Source organism: Salvelinus alpinus, chromosome 6, assembly GCF_045679555.1.
Source record: "Salvelinus alpinus chromosome 6, SLU_Salpinus.1, whole genome shotgun sequence".
Lineage (NCBI taxonomy): Eukaryota > Metazoa > Chordata > Actinopteri > Salmoniformes > Salmonidae > Salvelinus > Salvelinus alpinus.
Window position 1 is genome coordinate 25,401,007 of NC_092091.1, and position 22,791 is coordinate 25,423,797.

At 43.4% G+C, this 22,791-nt stretch overlaps 1 protein-coding gene across 4 annotated transcripts in view; it reads right to left on the minus strand.

Annotated features, from left to right (window-relative positions):
- The window catches only part of LOC139578441 (breast cancer anti-estrogen resistance protein 3-like), a 96,772-nt gene that overhangs the window by 31,206 nt on the left and 42,775 nt on the right, over nucleotides 1-22,791 (minus strand). For 3 of the 4 annotated variants that reach the window (XM_071406021.1, XM_071406023.1, XM_071406022.1), the window contains 2 exons: nucleotides 16,411-16,768; nucleotides 2,425-2,467 (listed from right to left, as the gene is read on the minus strand). In XM_071406021.1, the coding sequence (XP_071262122.1) occupies nucleotides 2,425-2,467; nucleotides 16,411-16,768 (401 nt within the window). Of the gene's footprint in view, nucleotides 1-2,424; nucleotides 2,468-10,339; nucleotides 10,650-16,410; nucleotides 16,769-22,791 lie in introns of those variants that run through there. The other variant, XM_071406025.1, reaches the window with a different exon arrangement.

Consider the following 22,791-nt stretch of genomic DNA (forward strand, 5'->3'; position numbering starts at 1 on the left):
TGAAATAGCCACAGTAGCCTACTTGGCCACAGTTAAAACTGTAACTTAAAGCGGGTACAGCCTCAGTGTTTACTGTAAACGTACGCTGGAAGTTGCATGCCATTTTCATGTTCAAGTTAGCGCTCAGCAGATCTGAAATTTGCTCAGGTGTCAAAACATCGGTACTAGGTAGTCCTAACCGCTACTTAGCTTATTCAAGACCGTTTCAAAACACAACACTGCCCCTTTAAGACATAAAAAAAGCTATTTACCTGACTTGCTTCTAAAGACGGCTAGAAATGCACAAACCTTATGCTCTTGTAGGAAGCACCCAGAAATGATCTATAAATGGGCTAATAACTCACTAACTAGCAAAGAATATGAACAAAAGTGCACAGCTGGCTACATGCAGCCCCTGGTTTGATCTCAAAACAAGCGCATTGAGTTCAAAGTGAATGGCACAGATCCATATACAGATCCATATATGGCAATGGCTATTTGCATATAGGCCTACTGCACCTATGATTGGTTATGGCGCACCGGTCTGTGTAGAGTCTGGGCCTGAGTTATGCCTGTCAATGCAATAGAATCCTACTCAATTGCGCTCTGCCTACAAGAAAATCTCTTGCATAGGTAGTTTTATTTTCCGAATGTTACATTGAAAGTGGCTAATATTGCATTGATTCGAGCACAATTCCCACAGTAGAGCGAAAAGTTGATAGTGTAAACTAAAGAGGAAAACTCTAGAAAGTGAAGGGAAGTTCAATCTCGTGCATCTCTGCGTGGGCTGATATTTCATCTGTCCAAGGGGAGCTGGCGCAGCTTATAGGGAACATTGCCTACTACCCTAGTGAGGTAGCAGAGCTGTGCATGTGTTCATGAAAGGCTGCCATGGCACCTGATATGAGAGCTGTTTGCACTCCTGACCTGCATGTGAAGAACCACTATGTTTGCTTTTCACACTGACCTGAGAGCATCCTATCGTATGAGGCAAGCAGCCCAGGGTATTAGTGACAGTGGGTGAGGGGAAAAAGGGAAGGAGTGGGTGAATGAGCATGTGTGTGAAAGAGAGTTGTCAGGCGTGTGGTATCAGAACACACAGACCTCAGTCACCACTCAAGGCCAATCACAGTGAGCAGGGACACAGGTGAAAGTAATGGGAAATATGATTTGGTCGATACATTGACCTACATCTGAGACAAAGTGCCTCGTAGCCTGGAGAGAAATTAGATTAGTGTACTAGACAGAGGACATTTCCACCGCTCGCTCGTCCTTTTCCTTTTGAGGCTTTTTGACAGCCTCCCCCTTAGAGAGAGTAGAATAATTTATGCTCACAGCAACCTTACATAAAGAGGAATTATAGCTAGAGCCAAAATCAGTTACTTGGCTACTAAACATGTACTATACAAAAAACTTTTAGAGCACTAGATTTCAAAAAAGTCTAAAGAGAAATGTCTCTCTTCTTGGTGGAAATGGAACATTGTTCCACATCGTTTCCATCTAAGAGACACTCCTTTCTACCCAAGTGGTCTCTGCTACTTTTTAACCAAAGAGACGTTACTCCACTGAAGATGTTACTCAGCTCCTTAGCTACAGATGAGTACAGTGTGGCTCCTTCTGAGACAAAACACAACAAAACTAGTGATTACAATCTCCTGTCTGCCTACTGTTTTCCTGTGGCATTGCGATAATAGTTGAGAGCTTATGAGGGCTATGTCTGGATCTTCACTCCTTTACAAACAAATGCCCCTTTCTCTCTCTAACCAATGGGTATACTAGATGATGTCTACACAGGAAACAAAGCTTGAAGAGGACACTTTTACACAGCTAAACTTTATGAACTGAATGCTCAACCTGTCTGGAGAACAAAAAGTTAAACCTCTTGTCAAAAGAATAGTGCATTACAAAACATGACATCATCAGACCTTATAACTCAAACACACAGACACACACATGTACACACACACACACACACACACATACTGTACACACATCATGTCTTCTCCATATATACTGTACATATTTACTGTCTTAATCTATCTTTCTTTGCATCTCTATAAAATCCTGGAAAAATAAACCAAGACACTTCATTTCCTTGATGTCAGATCAACATCTTGTGTCAGAGGTCCCTGAGTGCTACTAGCATTCTCACACCTCAGAGTTACAAAACTAGTCTCAACTGTTTTGTAGGAATTAGTGTCATATCAACTTCAAAAAGCTGAACTATATCCTTACAGTATTTGTTGTCTGGTAGAAAACGTAAACCTGTATGACTGGTCTTGTCAGTCCTGACTAAAACACCATTCAGATAAGTGATGAATCAAACCTCAATATTTCTGACCGCTTCTGAATCAGTTGAAAAATAAAGTGAGATAACAAAACAATAGTGACACCTGTTGAGCCCTGTGTCTCAGCCAGATGTGTAATGGTTGAGTGGGTTCCTACCTTGACGTACTCCATGGTGGGATCCATGCTGCTGCTGAGGTCCCTGGGGAACAGAGACAGAGACAGGGTTCTGTTGAGTGAACACATTTCTACTGGCTGCTGCTGGTCCCTTCCACTCCCTCCCTGTGCTGTGTTGTGTCTGCAGAGCTGCTGCTACAACCCTGGCTGCTGACTGAGATTCTACCTCCTCTCTGACAGGAGTGGCAAGCTCAGACACCACCTGCCCCCGCCCCCACCCACTTGTCTACCCAACCAGCCCCCACACAAGTCACAGCCACATGTCCCCTTCTTCTGACCTCAGTGGCAAATTCACAGAGGGGTAAGAAACTCCCACATGAGTCCTTTCTCTGTTACATTAGATGAGAAAAAGGGGTTTAAACTGTCCCTGTCATTAGCAGGGCTAGTCCTCCATAAATTCTCAGAACCAACTCGAGATGTCCATAATGGATTTTGAGAGGAAATCAGTTCTAAAGGCTGAGAGGAGTTCATTTCAAATCCCTGAGGACGAGACGATGCCTCCTCAGGGTTCTGCTAAACATTCTGTTTATTTGAGTTATGCCTCTCTACTTTACTTTTTTCTCCAATATTCAGTTTTTTTGTGTGTTTAAGAGTAGTTGAATCCAAACCCTTGATGCAGAGGCCTGACAGGGGGGGAATTAATTCCTTGAGCCTTTCACCACTTTTCCCATAGAGATTGTGAAGGGGAAAAAACACAAACATCATATTTAAGAGCCTCTGTGGGGGGCGGGTTATGGCATTGAACTGGGAGGATGTGTTTTTAGTGCTCTCCTGCCTGCCAATTTCGGCTAAACTTATTTGTATCTCTTATTTTTAATCCTGGTAACATGAACACCAATTTTCTTGGACAATTTCAGGCATATCTACATCCATTATGAATCCACTTAAACATAGTCCTCCTAAAACAAGAACAACATCTCACATCAACAACGTGGTCCAAGTGTCACGCCCTGACCTTAGAGAGCCTTTTTATGTCTCTATTTGGTTTGGTCAGGGTGTGATTTGGGTGGGCATTCTATGTTTCTTATTTCTAGGGTTTGTGTTTCTATGTTTTGGCCGGGTATGGTTCTCAATCAGGGACAGCTGTCTATCGTTGTCTCTGATTGGGAATCATACTTAGGCAGCATGTTTTGCCACCTTAGGGTGTGGGATGTTGTTTTTTGTTAGCTCTCCGTAGCCTACGGAACGTGACGTTCGTTGTTGTTTTGTTGTTTTGTTTGGTGTTTGGATTTAATAAAGAATCATGAACACGTACCACGCCGCACCTTGGTCTCATCCTTCCGACGAGCGTTACACCAGGCTAGGCCAGTTAGCCCTGCTAATTCAGCCAGCTCTACTAACCCAGCAAGCCCTACAAGCTCCTCACACCACAAATCCGACATGACAACCAGCAAAGTAGACAACCAGAACCAGAAGCAATCTCTGCCATGAGGGCGGATATTTCCGCAAAACACGAAGGTGTCCTAGCAGGGATTAGTGAGGTTAAACGTGACCTTCAAGCCTACTCCACGCACATGGACGAAGCAGAGGAACACATTAGCATGGTGGAAGATACTGTCGTCACTGTCAAAACAACGACCGAAAAGTTGGATAAACAGTTGGCGGACCTTACTTCAAAACTAAACTCGAGAACCACCACAGGAGGTCTAATTTGAGACTACTTGAAAAAGTGGCAAATGATGACGCAGTTGCATTTCTCTCTCTCTCTCTCTTGCATTTCTCTCTCTCTCTCTCTCTTGCATTTCTCTCTCTCTCTCTCTCTTGCATTTCTCTCTCTCTCTCTCTTGCATTTCTCTCTCTCTCTCTTGCATTTCTCTCTCTCTCTCTCTCTCTTGCATTTCTCTCTCTCTCTCTCTTGCATTTCTCTCTCTCTCTCTTGCATTTCTCTCTCTCTCTCTCTCTTGCATTTCTCTCTCTCTCTCTTGCATTTCTCTCTCTCTCTCTTGCATTTCTCTCTCTCTCGGAAGCTGATGTGCTCTTTCAATGCACAAGGGGTCCGGAAAGTTGTCCGGCCCCAATGACTCGGGAAGCGAGTCATTGGTGCCGGACAACTTTCCAGACCCCTGTGCATTGAAAGAGCCCATCTGCATCCTACTCCTACAGGGCAGAGAAACCACCCTCTCCTTGAGTCCTTAACATTAAGTTTCTCAACTTTCAAGACAAAGTCCGAGTGATGCGGAAAGCCAGAGCTATGGGCAAGGTGATATACGAGGACAAAGAGATCTTCCCTGACCTATCTGCGGACCTCCGCCGAAAAGGAAAAGGCTACGACAGGGTCAAACGACCAGCTCAAGTCCCTCAACATTGCCAATGGAATATCTGACCTACAATGGATGGTCACACGAGTTTGAATCTCCCTCAAGCCGAGGCGTTCATCCATGGCATACAACATGAATCTTCTTCCTAGTCATGTTGTAGCTGTGAAGTTTACCACCACTCTGGACTATGGAGAATTAAACCACCTTGGATTTTGTGACTGTTGGCAAGCTAACTAACAATAACTAATGTATTAACTGCTACTGTAGTACAGTAGCTAGCATAACAGTTAAGTGAATAATATGGTGAGCTTGCCCACTCAGTTTCCTTATATTATTTGTTGCCTGTACAGTATGTGCTCATCACTTAGCTCAGTTTCTTCTATATGACAGGCAAGATAGCTGTCCATTGAACATTGGATGTCATGTTTAAGTTTATTTATGTTATGTTGATAATTCTCTTCCATTGGATTACATAAAACACTGTAAAATGTTTTCTTTAACCTTTATTTAACTAGGCAAGTCAGTTAAGAACAAATTCTTATTTACAATGACAGCCTAGAAACAGTGGGTTAACTGCCTCGTTCAGGGGCAGAACGACAGATTTTTAACTTGTCAGCTTGGGGATTCAATCTAGCAACCTTTCGGTTACTGGCCCAACACTCTAACCACTAGGCTACCTGCTGCCCCAAAATGCTGACAAAGATGTTTAGCTCCATATCAATGAACACATCGGGACCTTGTTCATTCATCCTGCACTACCGAGAAGCATCAGGACTACTTTATATGAAGACTTAAGTTTCGATCATATCCTTGGACTAAAATGATTGACACTCATGTGCAAGCCTGACTTCTACATCATGTGCAAGGGCCTTTGGGTAACGTAGCACATATTCAATGGTATATATTTTTCTCACATAGCCTGTACATTTCTGATCTTTGATAAGTTTTAGGGATTATAAACTTATCATGGTATACTACGTTAATGCTATATGTATGGGCCATTTTGTTACTTGGTAGCTACTAGCTATTTTGGACTGTCCATACTGTAATGTTAGCGTTAGTCAGGCTTCACTGACTAGCATTACTGTTTTAGGTGGAGCTATTCTTTGCTACTTTTCAAACGAATACTACGTGATACAGTATTTCACATATCATCTTGCTAGATATGCGTTTTGTTGTGATATTTCACATAACATCTTGCAAAATAGGCCTTTTGTTTTGTTTGTGAGGAGTAATGGCAGAGAGACGGTAAGACACACTGTTTTATTTAGCGTCGCTTAGGTTAGACTACTCACTTTAATGGATCAGTCGTCCACCAGGCTACACGCTACGATTAGGGGGAGGTGGGAGAGGAAGCGTTGGGTGTCTCGGTTAGGGAGACAAGGGAATGGTGTTCAATGTTTTACTGTTAGTATAGATTTATGTTTGTTTGTTCCAACAGATCTTTACATATTTTTCTCACTATAAAATATTAATGCGGTCCTTGTAGTTACTAAACATATTTTAGATATGCCTTTATGCTATAGCGTATTCCATGTTTGAATCTTCGGTTAAATTACTTCAAATGTAAAACTTAATTTTACTCTGGGGAATGTCTGTAGAGTTTGTAAACTATCCAAGCTGAAACGGGTTATTACTAGGCTTAAACAACTACATTCATCTATTGTGTTCCTACAAGAAACTCACTTGTTGAAGGATGAGCTACTTAAACTACGCAGGAGATGGCAAGGGCAAGTAAAAACATCCAGTTTCTCCTCTCATTCTCGTGGTGTTGTGGTTTTAATTCACAAATTTGTTCCGTTTCAAGTGGATAATATTATAACTGATACAGCAGTTAGATACATTTTGAACAGGGAACTCTTTTGAATGAGCGTATTAATCTGGTTAATGTTGATGGTCCTAATGATGATAATTCCAAATTCTTTGGGAATGTATTTCTATCGATGGCCTCCCGTCCTGATAAAGTCCTAATAGCAGGGGTTTTAATTGCACTCTTGATCCTCATCTAGACTGCTCCTCTGGTTTAGACACTTCCAACTCACAGAGTAGAAAGAAATTACAGCATTTCATTAAGGACTTGAATCTATATGAACCTTGGAGGACTCAGAACCTGAGTAAAAGGGAGTCTTCATGTTAAAAGTAGTATATACTACTTTTTAGTTTATTGCTCATTGCTTCCCAATGTAGCAGGAAGTGTATATGATAGTATTGTTCTGAGTGACCATTCCCTTGTCATTATTCTATAGGGATACAAAACTAGTAAAAGGATCCTCTCGATGGTGCTTGCATCCCAGATGGTTACAGGACCCAGACTTCTTACATTACGTTGGAGTGCATATAGATGTATATTTTACATTGAACACTGACCAAACGTCAGCGAGTACCAGATGGGAGGCTTTCAAAGCATATATTAGGGGGCAAATTATAAGTTTGACCAGTTTCAAATCAATTAAATCTGAAAATGAGAGCGATGGACAGCAAAATCTGAGAATTGGAGAGGGAAGCTTTTTTGGAAAACTCAGTAGAAATAAACCAATAATGATTTACTCTTAAAGCTCAAGATGAAGAACGTTCCACCTCAAAGGCTGAAACAGTCCTTCTATGATCAAGGTGAAAAACATGGTAAATTGCTGGCCTGGTGCATTAAGAAGTTAAATTCAGACAAAGCCATTAATTGAATTCATAATATTAAAGGACAATTATCAATGGATCCTGTAGAAATAAACCAAACATTTGCTTCCTACTACAACACACTTTATACAACTCTGAATCTCTCGAGAACTTAACTAATCAGACATAATTTTTTGATGGTCTTGATTTTCCCTCTATTTCAGAAGACACAAAATTGGATCTGGAAAGGAATTGAATGGTGTTGAAATATCTGATGCTATTTCCAATATGAAGGGAGGTAAAGCGGCAGGTCCAGATGATTCTCCCAGTAGATATTTAAGGACAAAGTTCCAGGTCCACTTTTGGATATGTATGCTGAATCCTCTCAGCAAGGTTGTTTCCACCTCTCTCTAAGGAGTGCTTTAATCACTCTTATTCGGAAGCCTGATAAATCCCCAACAAAATGTGAAAGTTACAAACTGATTTCTCTTCTGAACTCCAACTCAAAATGTTTTGCTAAAGCTTTAGCCAGGGGATTGGATAGAGTGTTCCCATATCTAACACTCAAAGACCAAAACAGCTTTGTGAAAAATCATCAAGGTTTTCACAATGTGAGGAGAGTACTAAACATAGTGCACGTGTGAAGGGTCCCCTGATACTGTCATACTCTCACATGATGCAGAGAAGGCATTCGATAGAGTTGAGTGGTCATATTTATTTGAAGTGCTTAAGAGATTTGGGTTTGGGAACTACTTCTGTAAATGGATTAAGATATTATATACCGACCCCACTGCAGAAGTTGCCACTAACAACTTGATTTCACAACCTTTTATGCTTTTTCGGGGTACGAGACAAGGATGTCCGGCCAGTCCAGTACTCTTTATTTTAGCTATAGAACCCTTTGCCATTGCAGTAAGGTCCCATCCGTCAATTAGTGAAATTAAAACATTGGATTCTGAACATGTATGCCGATGATACCCTCTTATTCTTAACAGATCTGAAGAATTCTATCTCTTCCCTCTCCAATATAATTAATAACTTTGGTCAGTATTCTGGGTTTAAAGTTAATAAAACTTTAACCCTCTTCTATCCTTTTCCTCAACAAGCAAGAGAGACTGAATCCAGTTGTACAGCATCCATTTGTGAATACAGAACAAGGTTTCACATATCTTGGTATTAAAATCACACCAGAAATTGGCTCCTTGACTTCAACAAATTATGAACCCATGGTAACGAGTGTAACAGAATCCATCAACAGATGGACATCATTGTCTATATCTATTATTGGTCGAATAAATATCATTAAGATAAATATTCTGTTCAAATTTCTTTATCTATTTCAATCAATTCCTCTGGCTCAACCACCTTTATTTTTTCACAAAGATCAGAAAGATACTCTCAAATTTGATCTGGAGCAACAGAAAACCAAGGCTTAGACTTTCTCTTCTTTATTTGCCCTATGACAGAGGGGGGTTGCAACTTCCACACCTACAGTGGTATTACTGGGCTGCACAACTTAGGGCTGCAATGTTTTGGTTCTCCAAGAAACCATACTTACCCAGGCTGCAGACTGAAATGCTGTCCACAAAAGGCTTAACTCTGTATGGATATTTGTACTCTGCTCCCTTTAAGAAGCTAAAGAAGAATACTACTAATCCCTTTGTTAAAAATCTCCTAACTATGTGGCATAAAGTACAGCAATATCTGGGCCAATCCCCTGTATTATCCAGTTTTACACCAATTTGGGGCAATGACAATTTCACACCTAGTAAAAATGACTTGGGGTTTAAAGAATGGCCAAGAAATTGTATTGTTAAAGTAATGGATGTATTCAATTAAAAAGGGCTCATGTCATTTGAAGAAGTAAATGAAAGATTTAACTCACCACAAAAGCCTTTTTTCAAATATTACAATTGAGAAGCTTTATTTTTTCCAGTCTAAAACAATCTTCCCTACAATGTCCTTTGACCACTTTAGAAACTCTCTCTGTTAGTATGTGTTATGGGAGAGGTCAGATGACGTCATTATATGGGAAAATGGTAGATACTCATAAAGACAACTCTGATAGTAAGAGACTTCAGTGGATACAAGTTATGCAGGAAGATATTTCAGCAGAGGACTGGGGTATGATATGCTCTAGAGCTCAGATACAGACAATAAACACCAGCCTGAGATTGTTGCAATACAATTTGATAATGAGAACATATATATCACCTGTTAAGATCCACATATTTGACCCTAATATCCCAGACCTGTGTTAAATGTAACACGCATTTAGGCACCTTGTATCATTGCCTGGAGGAATGTGCTGAGATACAACAGTTTTGGAGCTCAGCACTGCACTATATCTCTGAGATGACCTCTACCCCAATACCATTAATCCCTAAACTATGCCTCCTAAATCTTTACCCAGGGAATTCCTCTTTACATAGGAGAGAGAAGAAAATGGTTGACCTCTGTCCATTACACGCTAGACTTTCAATTGCTCTGCACTGAAAGTATGTCAGTTCACCCTCACTTGGTCATTGGTTAAAATAATTCACGTCAAGCCTGGCTCTTAAAAATGTACTTATATAGTGAAAAAGAAAGCCCCAGAGTTTCATGATATTTGGGATCTTTGTGATATTTGTGACTTTTTGCAAACCGGTGATATTGTAGAAGAATTGGAAGGTGAATAAGTGAATATTAAGTGAATATTGTCTATAGTCGAAGCGTAATCTGCATTATTATATACGACTGAATATAATACTTTTTATGTATTTTTATTAGAGGAAATGTGTCTGTGAATGTTTGGTTGTTATGCTTTTGTCTCTTTGGGTTGGGGGGGGGTATGTGTGGAAATAAAGAAATCCATGTATTTCTGTAATTGTTGATTTGGAACAAATAAATATGTGTTCAAAAAAATGTTTTAAGAAGAGCCTCTGTGGAATAGAAAACAGTGGAATGTTGACCCTTAAAAATGTTGGCTAAGCGAGCAGGTATCCAAACCAAAGAATTTACAGTAAGATTATTATCTAAAAATAACTCACCAAACTACTTTGATGGCCCTTGGTCTTTCCTTTTCTCCCTAATTTTCTGAACAGGGCGTGAATGCAGCAGGAAATACGGTGGCGAATAAAGTCAACTGGAAAGAGTATGTTTGCTGCATCCTGAGAAGTTCAGCGCCGGCCACTAGCTCTTAAACAGCTCCTCTCAGCTCTTTCTCCATTTAGCTTCTGTACGACCGCGTCTCATCTACTCACTGAACTTGGAGAACTGAACTTTCTCTCCTCTGCCTATTCTTTCATGTCAGCCTACACAATAACCTGGCTTTTCTTTCAGCAGGGTGAGTGGGTGGTTGTATGTCACACCACCTCAGAGGAACACAACACAACACAGGCAGGCTGCTGCGCTGGCTGGTTCAGCTCTGACGTCGCTCCCTCCGCATAAGAATAAAGAGCTGGCCTTGTTACTCAACAACTACAGCTACAGTGTTAGGTAACATCACAATCAGTTCACAGTGTGGTGATATCACACAGTTCACTGTGCGGTGGTATCACACAGTTCACAGTGCGGTGGTATCATACAGTTCACCGTGCGGTGGTATCATACAGTTCACAGTGCGGTGGTATCATACAGTTCACAGTGCGGTGGTATCATACAGTTCACCGTGCGGTGGTATCATACAGTTCACCGTGCGGTGGTATCATACAGTTCACAGTGCGGTGGTATCATACAGTTCACCGTGCGGTGGTATCACACAGTTCACCGTGCGGTGGTATCATACAGTTCACCGTGCGGTGGTATCATACAGTTCACCGTGCGGTGGTATCATACAGTTCACCGTGCGGTGGTATCACACAGTTCACCGTGCGGTGGTATCACACAGTTCACGTGCGGTGGTATCATACAGTTCACCGTGCGGTGGTATCATACAGTTCACAGTGCGGTGGTATCATACAGTTCACAGTGCGGTGGTATCATACAGTTCACAGTGCGGTGGTATCATACAGTTCACAGTGCGGTGATATCACACAGTTCACCGCGCGGTGGTATCATACAGTTCACCGTGCGGTGGTATCATACAGTTCACAGTGCGGTGGTATCATACAGTTCACAGTGCGGTGATATCACACAGTTCACCGTGCGGTGGTATCATACAGTTCACAGTGCGGTGGTATCATACAGTTCACCGTGCGGTGGTATCATACAGTTCACAGTGCGGTGGTATCATACAGTTCACCGTGCGGTGGTATCATACAGTTCACCGTGCGGTGGTATCATACAGTTCACCGTGCGGTGGTATCACACAGTTCACCGTGCAGTGGTACTATACAGTTCACCGTGCGGTGGTATCATACAGTTCACCGTGCGGTGGTATCATACAGTTCACAGTGCGGTGGTATCATACAGTTCACTGTGCGGTGGTATCATACAGTTCACCGTGCGGTGGTATCACACAGTTCACCGTGCGGTGGTACCATACAGTTCACCGTGCGGTGGTATCATACAGTTCACAGTGCGGTGGTATCATACAGTTCACCGTGCGGTGGTATCATACAGTTCACCGTGCGGTGGTATCATACAGTTCACCGTGCGGTGGTATCATACAGTTCACAGTGCGGTGGTATCATACAGTTCACCGTGCGGTGGTATCATACAGTTCACAGTGCGGTGGTATCATACAGTTCACAGTGCGGTGGTATCATACAGTTCACTGTGCGGTGGTATCATACAGTTCACTGTGCGGTGGTATCATACAGTTCACCGTGCGGTGGTATCATACAGTTCACAGTGCGGTGGTATCATACAGTTCACCGTGCGGTGGTATCATACAGTTCACAGTGCGGTGGTATCATACAGTTCACAGTGCGGTGGTATCATACAGTTCACTGTGCGGTGGTATCATACAGTTCACTGTGCGGTGGTATCATACAGTTCACAGTGCGGTGGTATCATACAGTTCACCGTGCGGTGGTATCATACAGTTCACAGTGCGGTGGTATCATACAGTTCACCGTGCGGTGGTATCATACAGTTCACAGTGCGGTGGTATCATACAGTTCACTGTGCGGTGGTATCATCCCCAACCTCTTGGGTCTGAGAGGCTAGAGAACAGAGATGTTGGGAGGCAGAGTGGAGATTTGATTATTTTTCACAGAAAGAGGATGAGCGAGGCCGCAGGTCAGCCAAAGAGACTCTCCCTCTGATCGGTTGAGCGTCAGCCAAACCACAGCTGCATCGTTTCGCAGAGAGAAAATGTGTACCCTACTCAACCACTGACTTTCCCCAAACCTCAAGTTCAAATGGATTTCAGTCAAGCCAAGGACAAGGACAGGCCAGGTCACACACAGACAACCTGGCTATAATTGGATTTCCGCACACAACCTCCCCTTCTCTGACTGACTGACTGAGAGAGAGGGGCACTTGACATGCAACACTCCCTCAGCCCTACAGAGAGGTCAAAGGTTGTTCTGGATGCCTAAGGCACATGCACATTACTGACTCAAGGGGCAGTGTGACTCTATTGGCAAATCCCTCAACTTTTACACGTATAGTACAGTGCATCAGCACTCTACGGGGCACAAAATAACTTCAATCAAGTCACCTTATTGAAGTCATTTTCATTAATAAATGCATACATATACTACTCACACTGAGTGACCATCTGGCCATGAAATAGTTAATACAGGAGAAACTGGGGGAGGTGAAGGGGTGTGAAGGATTGGCCCAGGGTGAGTCGGATATATCTCTTTATTTTACAGGGTAGCTGCAGGTGTGTCCCCCCTCAGATAGAACATGTTCTGTCCCTCAGCCGCCTGCTGGCTGGTTCAGCTGGGGAGAAGGACAAGTAGCAGCAGTCTTCCAAAAGCAGAACCAGCACCTGATGGTCTGCCCTGGCTGAACATTATAAACAGAACTACAAACACATTGACAGGAATTATAGTTTATACACTGTGATTGGCTTAGAAGCGTGTCAGTCCCACAGACAATCAATACAAATGATGGTGTACAGTAAATGTTTGTTCCGTGGCTGTGTTTGATATTGGAATTGAAGGTTCACTGTACCTAACCAACCACAGCATGATTTGATCATAACAATAGCATATTTTTCCTGGATTCAGGTTAGTGCACAGCGTCCTTGGAAACATCGAGGCCTGGCATCATGACTTATCTCTGTTGTAATCCCGAGGACAGCCTTCGCATGGCGGAAAACAACAATACGTTCCTTGAAAAGATGTGGTGTGTGTGATGTCTATTCGCCTACCTACATGGTCCTATCAATGTACTGTACATACTGCAGCTGCAGCTCCATGTTTTTGTTTTTGATCAGAGTGGTTTATTCAGAACTGACCCTGGCAGTCAGATATCTGGAAAAACACTCTCTTCACTTTTTTTTTAACCTTCACCACTGTTCCCCATTCTCTAGCCTTGCCTGTTACCATACAGGCGTCTGGCCCAAACTCAGCAGCAGCCCATTTCTCAACAGAACAAACAGAGAAGCTCAGTCAGTCTAGATTCTGAGCTCACGGCCAGCTCCAACTTTAATCAGCCCTTTCATCTCCTCTACGAGGCTGTAAATCTCCTCTCCATCTCAACCTGAGTCCAACTCGTAAAGGATTTGCAGGCACACCGCAGCCAGAACTGTCTATCTCTCCCTGGAGCAGAGTGAGTGAGCCCTGGGTTATAGGGGCTATCTGGCTATCTGGCCTATACATACGCACACAGACAGACTGAGGTCAGGGGTCACCTGAAAAATGTCTCCCTTTGTGGATCAATCCAGATAGTGTCATCGATACAGAAAAAACACTGATTAAGTAGCGTGTCGCTGAAGGATGGAGCACTGTCTGGGGCAAGGGTCAACAGACAGTCAGGGAGACTAACAGGTCAGCACAAAGAAACATAGGTTTATTTAAAACATGTACAATATCCATGGACCAACAATTAGCCAAGTAGTTCAATCAGTGAGCAGAAATGAAGTGGTCATTCACTCATGTAATCTCATGTAATCTAAGATGATAGAGTGGCATATCCTCCCATCTGAAGTTAAGGACAGACCTATCTTTTCATAACAGAGCAGGACAAAGACCTTTGAGTAATCCTGAAGTCTCCCCCTCTAGCCAGCCACAACCAGTCAACCAGTGGCCTTAAGATAGACACAATGGGGCTGCAGTCCTGTCCTGTAGCAGGCAGCACAGTGCAGGCAGAATGGGTCCCCAAGAACTAAAGCTTTTATAGTGTTCTGTTAGCCTTCATCCCTGTCCATGTTCCCACATCAGTGTCTAGAGTTACAGCAGCAGCCACAATCGGATACACTACAGCTGGACTCTGGGCTGTGTACTTAATGCCACAGGATCCCCTGTTCAAATCAAATCAAATGTTATTGGTCACATACACATATTTAGCAGATGTTATTGCGAGAGTAGCGAAATGCTTGTGTTCCTAACTCCAACAGTGCAGTAGTGTCTAACAATTCACAACAATACACACAAATCTAAAAGTAAAATACATATATAAATATTAGGACGTGCAATGTTCTGAAGAAGACACTACACCTCAGGGCTCTCTTCAGTACCTCTCTACCCCTCCTCTGCCTCCCTCCTTCTCTCTCTCCCTCCTTCCCTCGCTTTGCTGAGGCAGACAGTCCTCTACCCTTGTTGCTCCTCTTCACCTCCACTGTGTATCCCATAGTGCCAGAATGGAGGTTGTTATGGAAACCAGTGGCTAATTTATTCTCTTTCCCTTTGTCTAGTTTTTACCTTCACTAACCTCACCAGCTTTATGGGGATGAAATACTAGACCAATATTAGATAACCTTCAAATGTCAAGGGATGGACGCAGCCTTTTCAGTTCTAATTAACACCCACCTCGCACCCCAACCCCCTTCCTCCACCCAGGCCCAGATATATTCTGTCTGCCTGCTCAAAGCGTGTCTAAAGAGGGGGGCTGTGTTTCATTCTGTCCCGCGCTGCTGGGTTGCTCTGGTCTACAGTGTCACATAAAGACATCCTTCAGTGATTAAAAAAAAAACTTTTACTGTTAAAAAGCGATATCCCAAGCATAAATACAGTTACTTTCACACACTAAAGGGTAAAAACAATGTTTGAGCAAAATATATATATATTTTTTTTTTTACACAACTGCATACTTCAAGGAGTAGGGCATTCAATGAGTTGGTCTGGTGGGAATCCATGATGTCATCGGACTCCCCTTTGCTTAAGGAACAATAAAGGAGCAACAGAGAACAAAAGATGAACCCCCCCCCCCCCCCCCCCACTTGTGCTATGTAATGATTTGCCTGGACAACCTATTGAGATGTGCCTCTTGTTAAGTAAATCAGGAGTTAAATGAGGTGAAAAGGAGACTGGAGTGCCACTTTAAAACTCTGCCACACAGGATCTAACTCACAGCCAGGGCTGTCCGGGCCTATATATCTCAACTAGAGACAAGCTTTGTTGTTGTGTTGGGTGGTTTATATCACCCTAAACAGAAGCCTCCCCGTCACTCCATCTCTGTGAGATGTGTGTATGTTTTATTATGTCTCTGCCCACAGTTTTCTGGGCTAATCACATGAATTGATGCTGTGGAACTTCTACCTTCACTTGCTGTGTTATCTGAGATCAAGCTAGCCCTATCAGCAGTCTGACACTGTTGTGTTTCAGTAGTGAATGCAAGGTGCTGTGGGGAGGAGGAAGGCCCAAGCCTCGGATAACATCTAGAGGGGGCCAGAGTGAAGCTGCATTGCAGTGACTCAACAGGGCCTGAGGGATACAGCCCCTTGCCCTGACAGACAGTAGCAGAGAGGCTAGTGCTAACATGTGCTGCTCACTGATTATATCTCAGCTGACCTGCTTACCATGGCAGACGCTTGAGCTGGGACACTATTTCAGAGTGAAGTAGTCTCAGTCAGTCAGGGTGGTGATAGCAGCACAGTACTCAAGTAGCTTTGAAGCGCGACCCCTGTGTCTTATTTTACAAAACACAACTATTTGTTTTAGATTGTGTGATATGAACAAAGGAAAATGTAGTATTTAGTATTTATTAGGATTCCTATTAGCTGCTGCCAAGGTAGTCCTAAACTAGTCCTAAATATAAAGCATTAAAGGATGTGTGTCTGTACCTGTATGCAGAGTGGCCTTCCCTCCCTGTATGGTAAGGCTGGTGTTCCTCTATGATGTTGTGAATGAGCGGCGAGGAGGGCAGGTGGGTGCGGGCCGGGTGGGGAAGGGTGCCCATGTGGCTGTACATGTCCCAGGAGCGGGCAGGGCCCTGGGCCGGGGCTGGGGACCCTTTCTTCCTCCTAGGCAGAGTGCCGTGGATGGAGACACTGTGGTATCCGGCTGGGGGCAGCTCTGGTACTGCAGGCCTGGAGGTCAGCAGGTCCATGGAGGAGGCCAGGGGACACTGCCTGCTGCCCACGCCCATGTGCATATTCCTGGGCAGACTGGCAAACTTCCCCTCCGCCATCATCCTCAGCTCTGAGAGGAAAGAAAGAGAGAGACACACATCAGAACAGATGGCAGGAGGAGTGGACTGAGGACCTACTTCCACCTAGAGGTTATATAAGGCTGGTTATCGCAGACGACTGTGTTTTCTCCTTGTTGTGACAATATCACAGACATGGTGTCCGGGACAGTAAACAGGTGCTGCTGATGCACAGGATGGGTGGCAACATTTACGTGCGTGCGTACATTTCCTCTTAAGCTGTCAGTATAGTACAGCACAGTGACAATGGCATTGCTACTGGATATGTTAAGATAATGTTATATACATAAGTACATTGAAATGATGCCAATGGCGTAGAGACCACCATCCTTCATTTATCCAAGTCATAGTTCCACTGATGATCACTCCCTCTCCATACAACCTCCCAGAGAGAGAGGAGCAGCAAGGAGCATGGAGACACAACTCCAGGCTATCAGTGAACCACCAGCCAGTCTGACTCTGACAACACAACAGCAGATAGGGATCTCTTGTTCTCTGTCTTCTCCAAAAACATGTTTACCTCAGTTTGGACCACTACGCCTCTAATTGGACAATGAAATAAAGACTCCTTTCTAAGCCGAGAAGCTTTTCTGCTCAGCTTTCTGCTTTTATCTGTTGCCTCCAGCCAACTCCTTAACATGCTTAACAAGCAGAGAAACCAAATTCCCTCCTCGGCAGAGAGGGGATGACGTCACTTGTTGTTGCTGCTGTTTCCTCACCTGCTCCTCGAAGAGCAGCAGCACAGGATTACTCATAACCTGTTTAATTTCCTAAACTTGACATGGCATGTGAAGGGGAGTGAGTGTAAAACAAAATGGTCTGTCAATCATCTCAGGGTTTAGCTGTAATTTAGGTTGTTTGATTATCATACTGTAAGGGGTCAACTGAGGATAAAGCCTGCGGTCTTCATTAAAATGCAATTGTGTGGTGATGGAAGATAAAGAAAACCTTTGGTTAAGACCTCCTGGCACTTTGATCGTTTCTTAAAAAACAGCCTAGACAAGGCTGGTCACCATCCTTCACTGTGTTTTTGCTGGTGCCTTCACTGTGTTTTTGCTGATGCGTTCACTGTGTTTTTACTGGTGCCTTCACTGTGTTTTTGCTGGTGACCAGCCTTCACTGTGTTTAGGAGACTGGTGACTTCACTGCGTTTTGCTGCTGTCTTTGCTGTGTTTTTGCTGGTGCCTTCACTGTGTTTTGCTGGTGTCTTTGTTGTGTTTTTGCTGGTGCCTTCGCTGTGTTTTTGCTGGTGACCAGTCTTCACTGTGTTTAGGACACTGGTGACTGGCATGGTATGCTGCTGACCAGTCTATTCTGGTATGCTGGTCACCAGCAAAACCAGCATCAAAGTGCTTAATTATTTAAGACTGAACATTACATGTATTATAAGGCCTTACTTTTCAGGTTCTAGTTTTCCCCTAATACAGTAGCCACATCAGGCCTGCAAGACACATCAGGCTGGCTTGCAAATTGATTTTTAATTCCTGTAGGAATCCAGCCAGAATGGGGATATACAACAATTGTAACTTTTTTTCACCCACAATCTGTATTTATAATTACTGCCTGAGTTAGACAGATGAATAATTATCCATCTAAACTGGAACAACCATTTCAGTAACAGGTACAACATGTCCAACTAACAGATTGGATTAGTTTATAAACATGTATGTTATTTATTGTTGTGTAGCATAAGATTTATTAATCAATCAATGTACATGCAAAAACACAAAAAAATGGTGAAACAAACAATTCAAAAAATCTAACTGCAGTAGAGAATGCTGGGAAATATGATAATGATGGGCATGGTTTTGCCAGGCCAGCTTGACCAGTTAGACTATTGTGGACCAGCATAGACCGGCATGGTCACTAGCATACCATCATAAACTGGTCACCAGCATCACCAGCTTGACCAGCTGGTCGGCCAACCTAACCAGCTAGACCATGCTGGTCAGACGAGCTTGAAATGTTGCTGTTTTTATCATCAGGGTTTGCTTTACACATTCATGCATGGATGTGAACCTCTGTGTGATTAAAAAAGCAGAGTAGTGCAGAATGCGTGTAAAACAATGGGCGGTGGGTTGAGGGGGCAGCAGTCCTTTAGAAACACCCCCTTGGGGAGGATGGGGACAAGGAGAGGTGGAGAATCCACTGACCCAGACAACAGCTGAATGTGACCACGCACTGACCCTATTAACTAGCGCTATTCAACACACATACACACTGTCACCGTGACCCCAACACACACACACACACACGCACACACACACATACATATACACAACGCCTGGTGCTGCTTTCAGAGCCTTTGTCCTCTTTCTGCTGTGTGAAATGTAATCTGAGCCAGGGCTGGTGTCAGTGTTTCGGTCTGGTATTAACTCTGTGAACTGTCTCTAACTGAGAGGGGGAGATTAAGGCCCTGCTTCACATCCCTAAAATGGTTAATCCTCCCCACAGGGATTGCAGTGCAACCAGATATGTTCTTCTATAGGGAGATGCTTCGCGGTTTAACCCGCTGGCTGAATGCCAGGAGGGCAGCAGAAGGGAGGACTATTCTGTAGCATGGGAGCAATTCCCCACCATCACGGGTACTGCTGACTGACTGACTGACTGATGGGAGAGTACCATAATCTGCCCTGTGATGACAGCACACTTCCAAATACACAGACACACTCATTCCTATCATGCAAATGCAATTAAAATAGTAGTACAACATAGTCCTGCAATTGACGTATGCTAAGATCTCCCTTCTCTCTGTGCTAGGTTTACTCAGCATAGCAGCATCAAGGAGATGATAGAATGCCAGTAGTGTAGACAAAAATGGAGCTACTTATACTGGGAAATAACCATGGTTAACAACAGGTTTCAATCTCAGGAGAATTTAGGGCATTTGAAGGTGAAATTGGATCAGAAACACTTTTAATCCACCTACTGTGTTCCATGTGTATTGTGAGACTAAAGATCAGATCAGAGTACCGGTTTTCACAGAGTGATTCGGTACTGTTAGCTATCCAGAATCAAAAACTCCACTATATTTTTTTTGTCTCCCAGAAATTGCTTAACACCTCTAATATCATGTCGATCACATGTCCTGACGTGGATCTCAGATCACCACAGATGTTTATTCCCCTGCTCTATGTCCAGACTCATCATGTGGGCTCAGTCACTGAGCACGTTCCACTTACTCATCATCATCATCAACATCATACCACAGAACAAACACAAATTACAGTCTATGGGGGTGTGGCAAATCACACAACTCACCCAGAGAGGAAGAGGCGAAGCGAGAGGTTTTACTCTGCCCAAAATCTGTCCACGAAAATAACCCCACGAAGTGAGCAATTTTTGTATGGCGGTCAATGAGGGAGTGTGGAATTTGTCCATTTTTTTAAATATTTGTCTTATTAGATCGAATAGAAGTTTTGTAATGGTTAGGTTGTTATGAATACACTGATATACAGTGCATTCAGAAAGTCTTCGGACTACTTGACGTTTTCCACATTTTGTTACGGTACAGCCTTACTCTAAAATTGATTAAAATGTGTTTTTTTTGTGTGTTTTTCAACAATACCCCATAACTACAAAGCAAAATCAGGTTCTGAGAAATTTTAGCAAAACCGTGGGTTGGTGCCAGGTTTCCTTCAGTTGTGACGTTTGGCATTCAGGCCAAAGATTTCAATCTTGGTTTCATCAAACCGGAGCATCTTGTTTCTCATGGTCTGAGAGTCCCTTATGTGCCTTTTGGCAAACTCCAAGCGGGCTGTCATGTGCCTTTTACTGAGGAGTGGCTTCCGTCAGGCCACCCTACCATAAAGGCCTGAAATGGTGGAGTGCTGCAGAGATGGTTGTCCTTCTGAAAGGTTCTCCCATCTCCATAAAGGAACTCTGGAGCTCTGTCAGAGTGACCATCGGGTTCTCGGTCACCTCCCTGATCATGGCCCTTCTCCCCTGATTGCTCAGTTTGACCAGAGTCTTGGTGGTTCCAAACTTCTTCCATTTAAGAATGATGGCGGCCACTGTGTTCCTGGGGACCTTCAATAATGCAGAAATGTTTGGTACCCTTCCCCAGATCAGTGCCTTGACACAATCCTGAATCAGAGCTCTACAGACAATTCCTAAGACCTCATTACTTGGTTACGGCTCTGACATGAACTGTCAACTGTGGGACCTTATATAGACAGGTGTGTGCCTTACCAAATCATGTCCAATCAATTGAATCTACCACAGGTGGACTCCAATCAAGTTGTAGAAACATCTCAAATATGACCAATGGAAACAGGATGCACCTGAGCTCTATTTCGAGTCTCATAGCAAAGGGTCTGAATACGTATGTAATTAAGGTATTTCAGTTGAATTTGCTCAAATTTAAAAAATAAGTCAGAATACTTTCCGAATGCACTGTATTTCCATTGTTAGAGCGGTCACTTGACTATCTTGTCAATATAATAAACTATCTTTGACTCAATCAAACACCCGACCTTAACCAACAGCACCCACCTAGTGCTAAGCAGCCATTTTGTGCCAGACCACTCTTCAGTGGCCAGGTGAGGATTCCTATAGAAGCCAGTGAAACTGGTGGGGCTGGGGCTGGGGCTGGGGCAAGGGGTTAATTGACTGGTGCCTGAGGGCTTAGGGCTGGTCAGTGTATGGAGGCCTGCTGTTGACTTCAGAAAAAGCAGAATGAGAAACCAGCAGTGAGTCAGTGTGGCCAAAACCAGTCACATCTGTTCCCACTCAAGGAATGCTGTTTGATAATTACTTCCCTGCGGTGAGTCTGTTGCACGTGCTGGAAGACAAAGGGTTAACTCTCTCTGGGCTCATTAAGACAACATGAATATTCAATATTCTGATAACATAAATGATTCATGTGAAATACTAGAAGAGGTGACAAGGTTAGGGCTGTTATTTGAACTGAGGTGTGAGTGTAGAAAATCGCAACCGTCCCTCTTCTTTTGTCTATCTCCTTTCTGCCTCATGATGTCACTCTGCTTTACCTCACACTGTTTCACTTCCTTTCTCTCTTTTGTCTGTCTACCTCTCACAAGCACAATGGTCTTTCTCTGGCTCTCTCCATCTCTGTCTCTGTTCTCTCATCACTTTAACTGCTGCCCACTGCTGACATCATCCTATGCATATTTTACTCTCTCTCACACACACACACACACACACACACACACACACACACACACACACACACACACACACACACACACACACACACACACACACACACACACACACACACACACGCTTTAAAGTTCTGGCTCATGGCACATGTCATTAGCTCATGTCAACAAACACAAATATTGTCTTTATTTTACTGTACTTATAGTAGGAGCATTGTGTCCTGCACTAGTCACACAGCATCTACAAATCTGTTACCTAATCGTGAGCAATGCCAAAATTGGCCTTGATCAGAAAGATATGCGAGTCAAAATGTAAAGGAAATGAAACTATAAACATCAAAACTAAAGCTTATTAGAGAAGTTACTGAAAAGTGGAGGAAGAGAATATTCCAGTGCATTTCAAAACAAACTGGCCAGTATAATCAGAGTTATGTTGTTTTCTCCAGCCTTCCCCCACACTCACTCCTCCATGTGAATCTAGTGAATAATGCAAGTCCCCTTTAATGAATTCAAACCTGCGTTGAGTGGACAAAAGGCCAGAGAGGGGCTGTGGGCCACGAGAGTACTCTGCAAAATAAAACCTCTAATACATTTGGCACTATAAGGCTGACTGCTATGCCCATCCAGCTTCTCCCATCCATCCCATATCTGACAATGGAAACAGGCAGTTCTGAGGGAGACAAAACAGTTTGGTCTGCTCTAGTTTAGAATATCAGCCTGTTGTACTCAGTGAACATTTGGGCTGACCATACATCTCTCCCCCCATCAGACCCATCACACCCAGGGCTTTGGGAGTTCTCTCTCCCCGCATTAACGCTGGTTCTCCACTCAGTACACAAATCACAGTGAATCAGGCTGGATACAGGCTCTGAGCTGGCTTTCAGGGTTTCTAT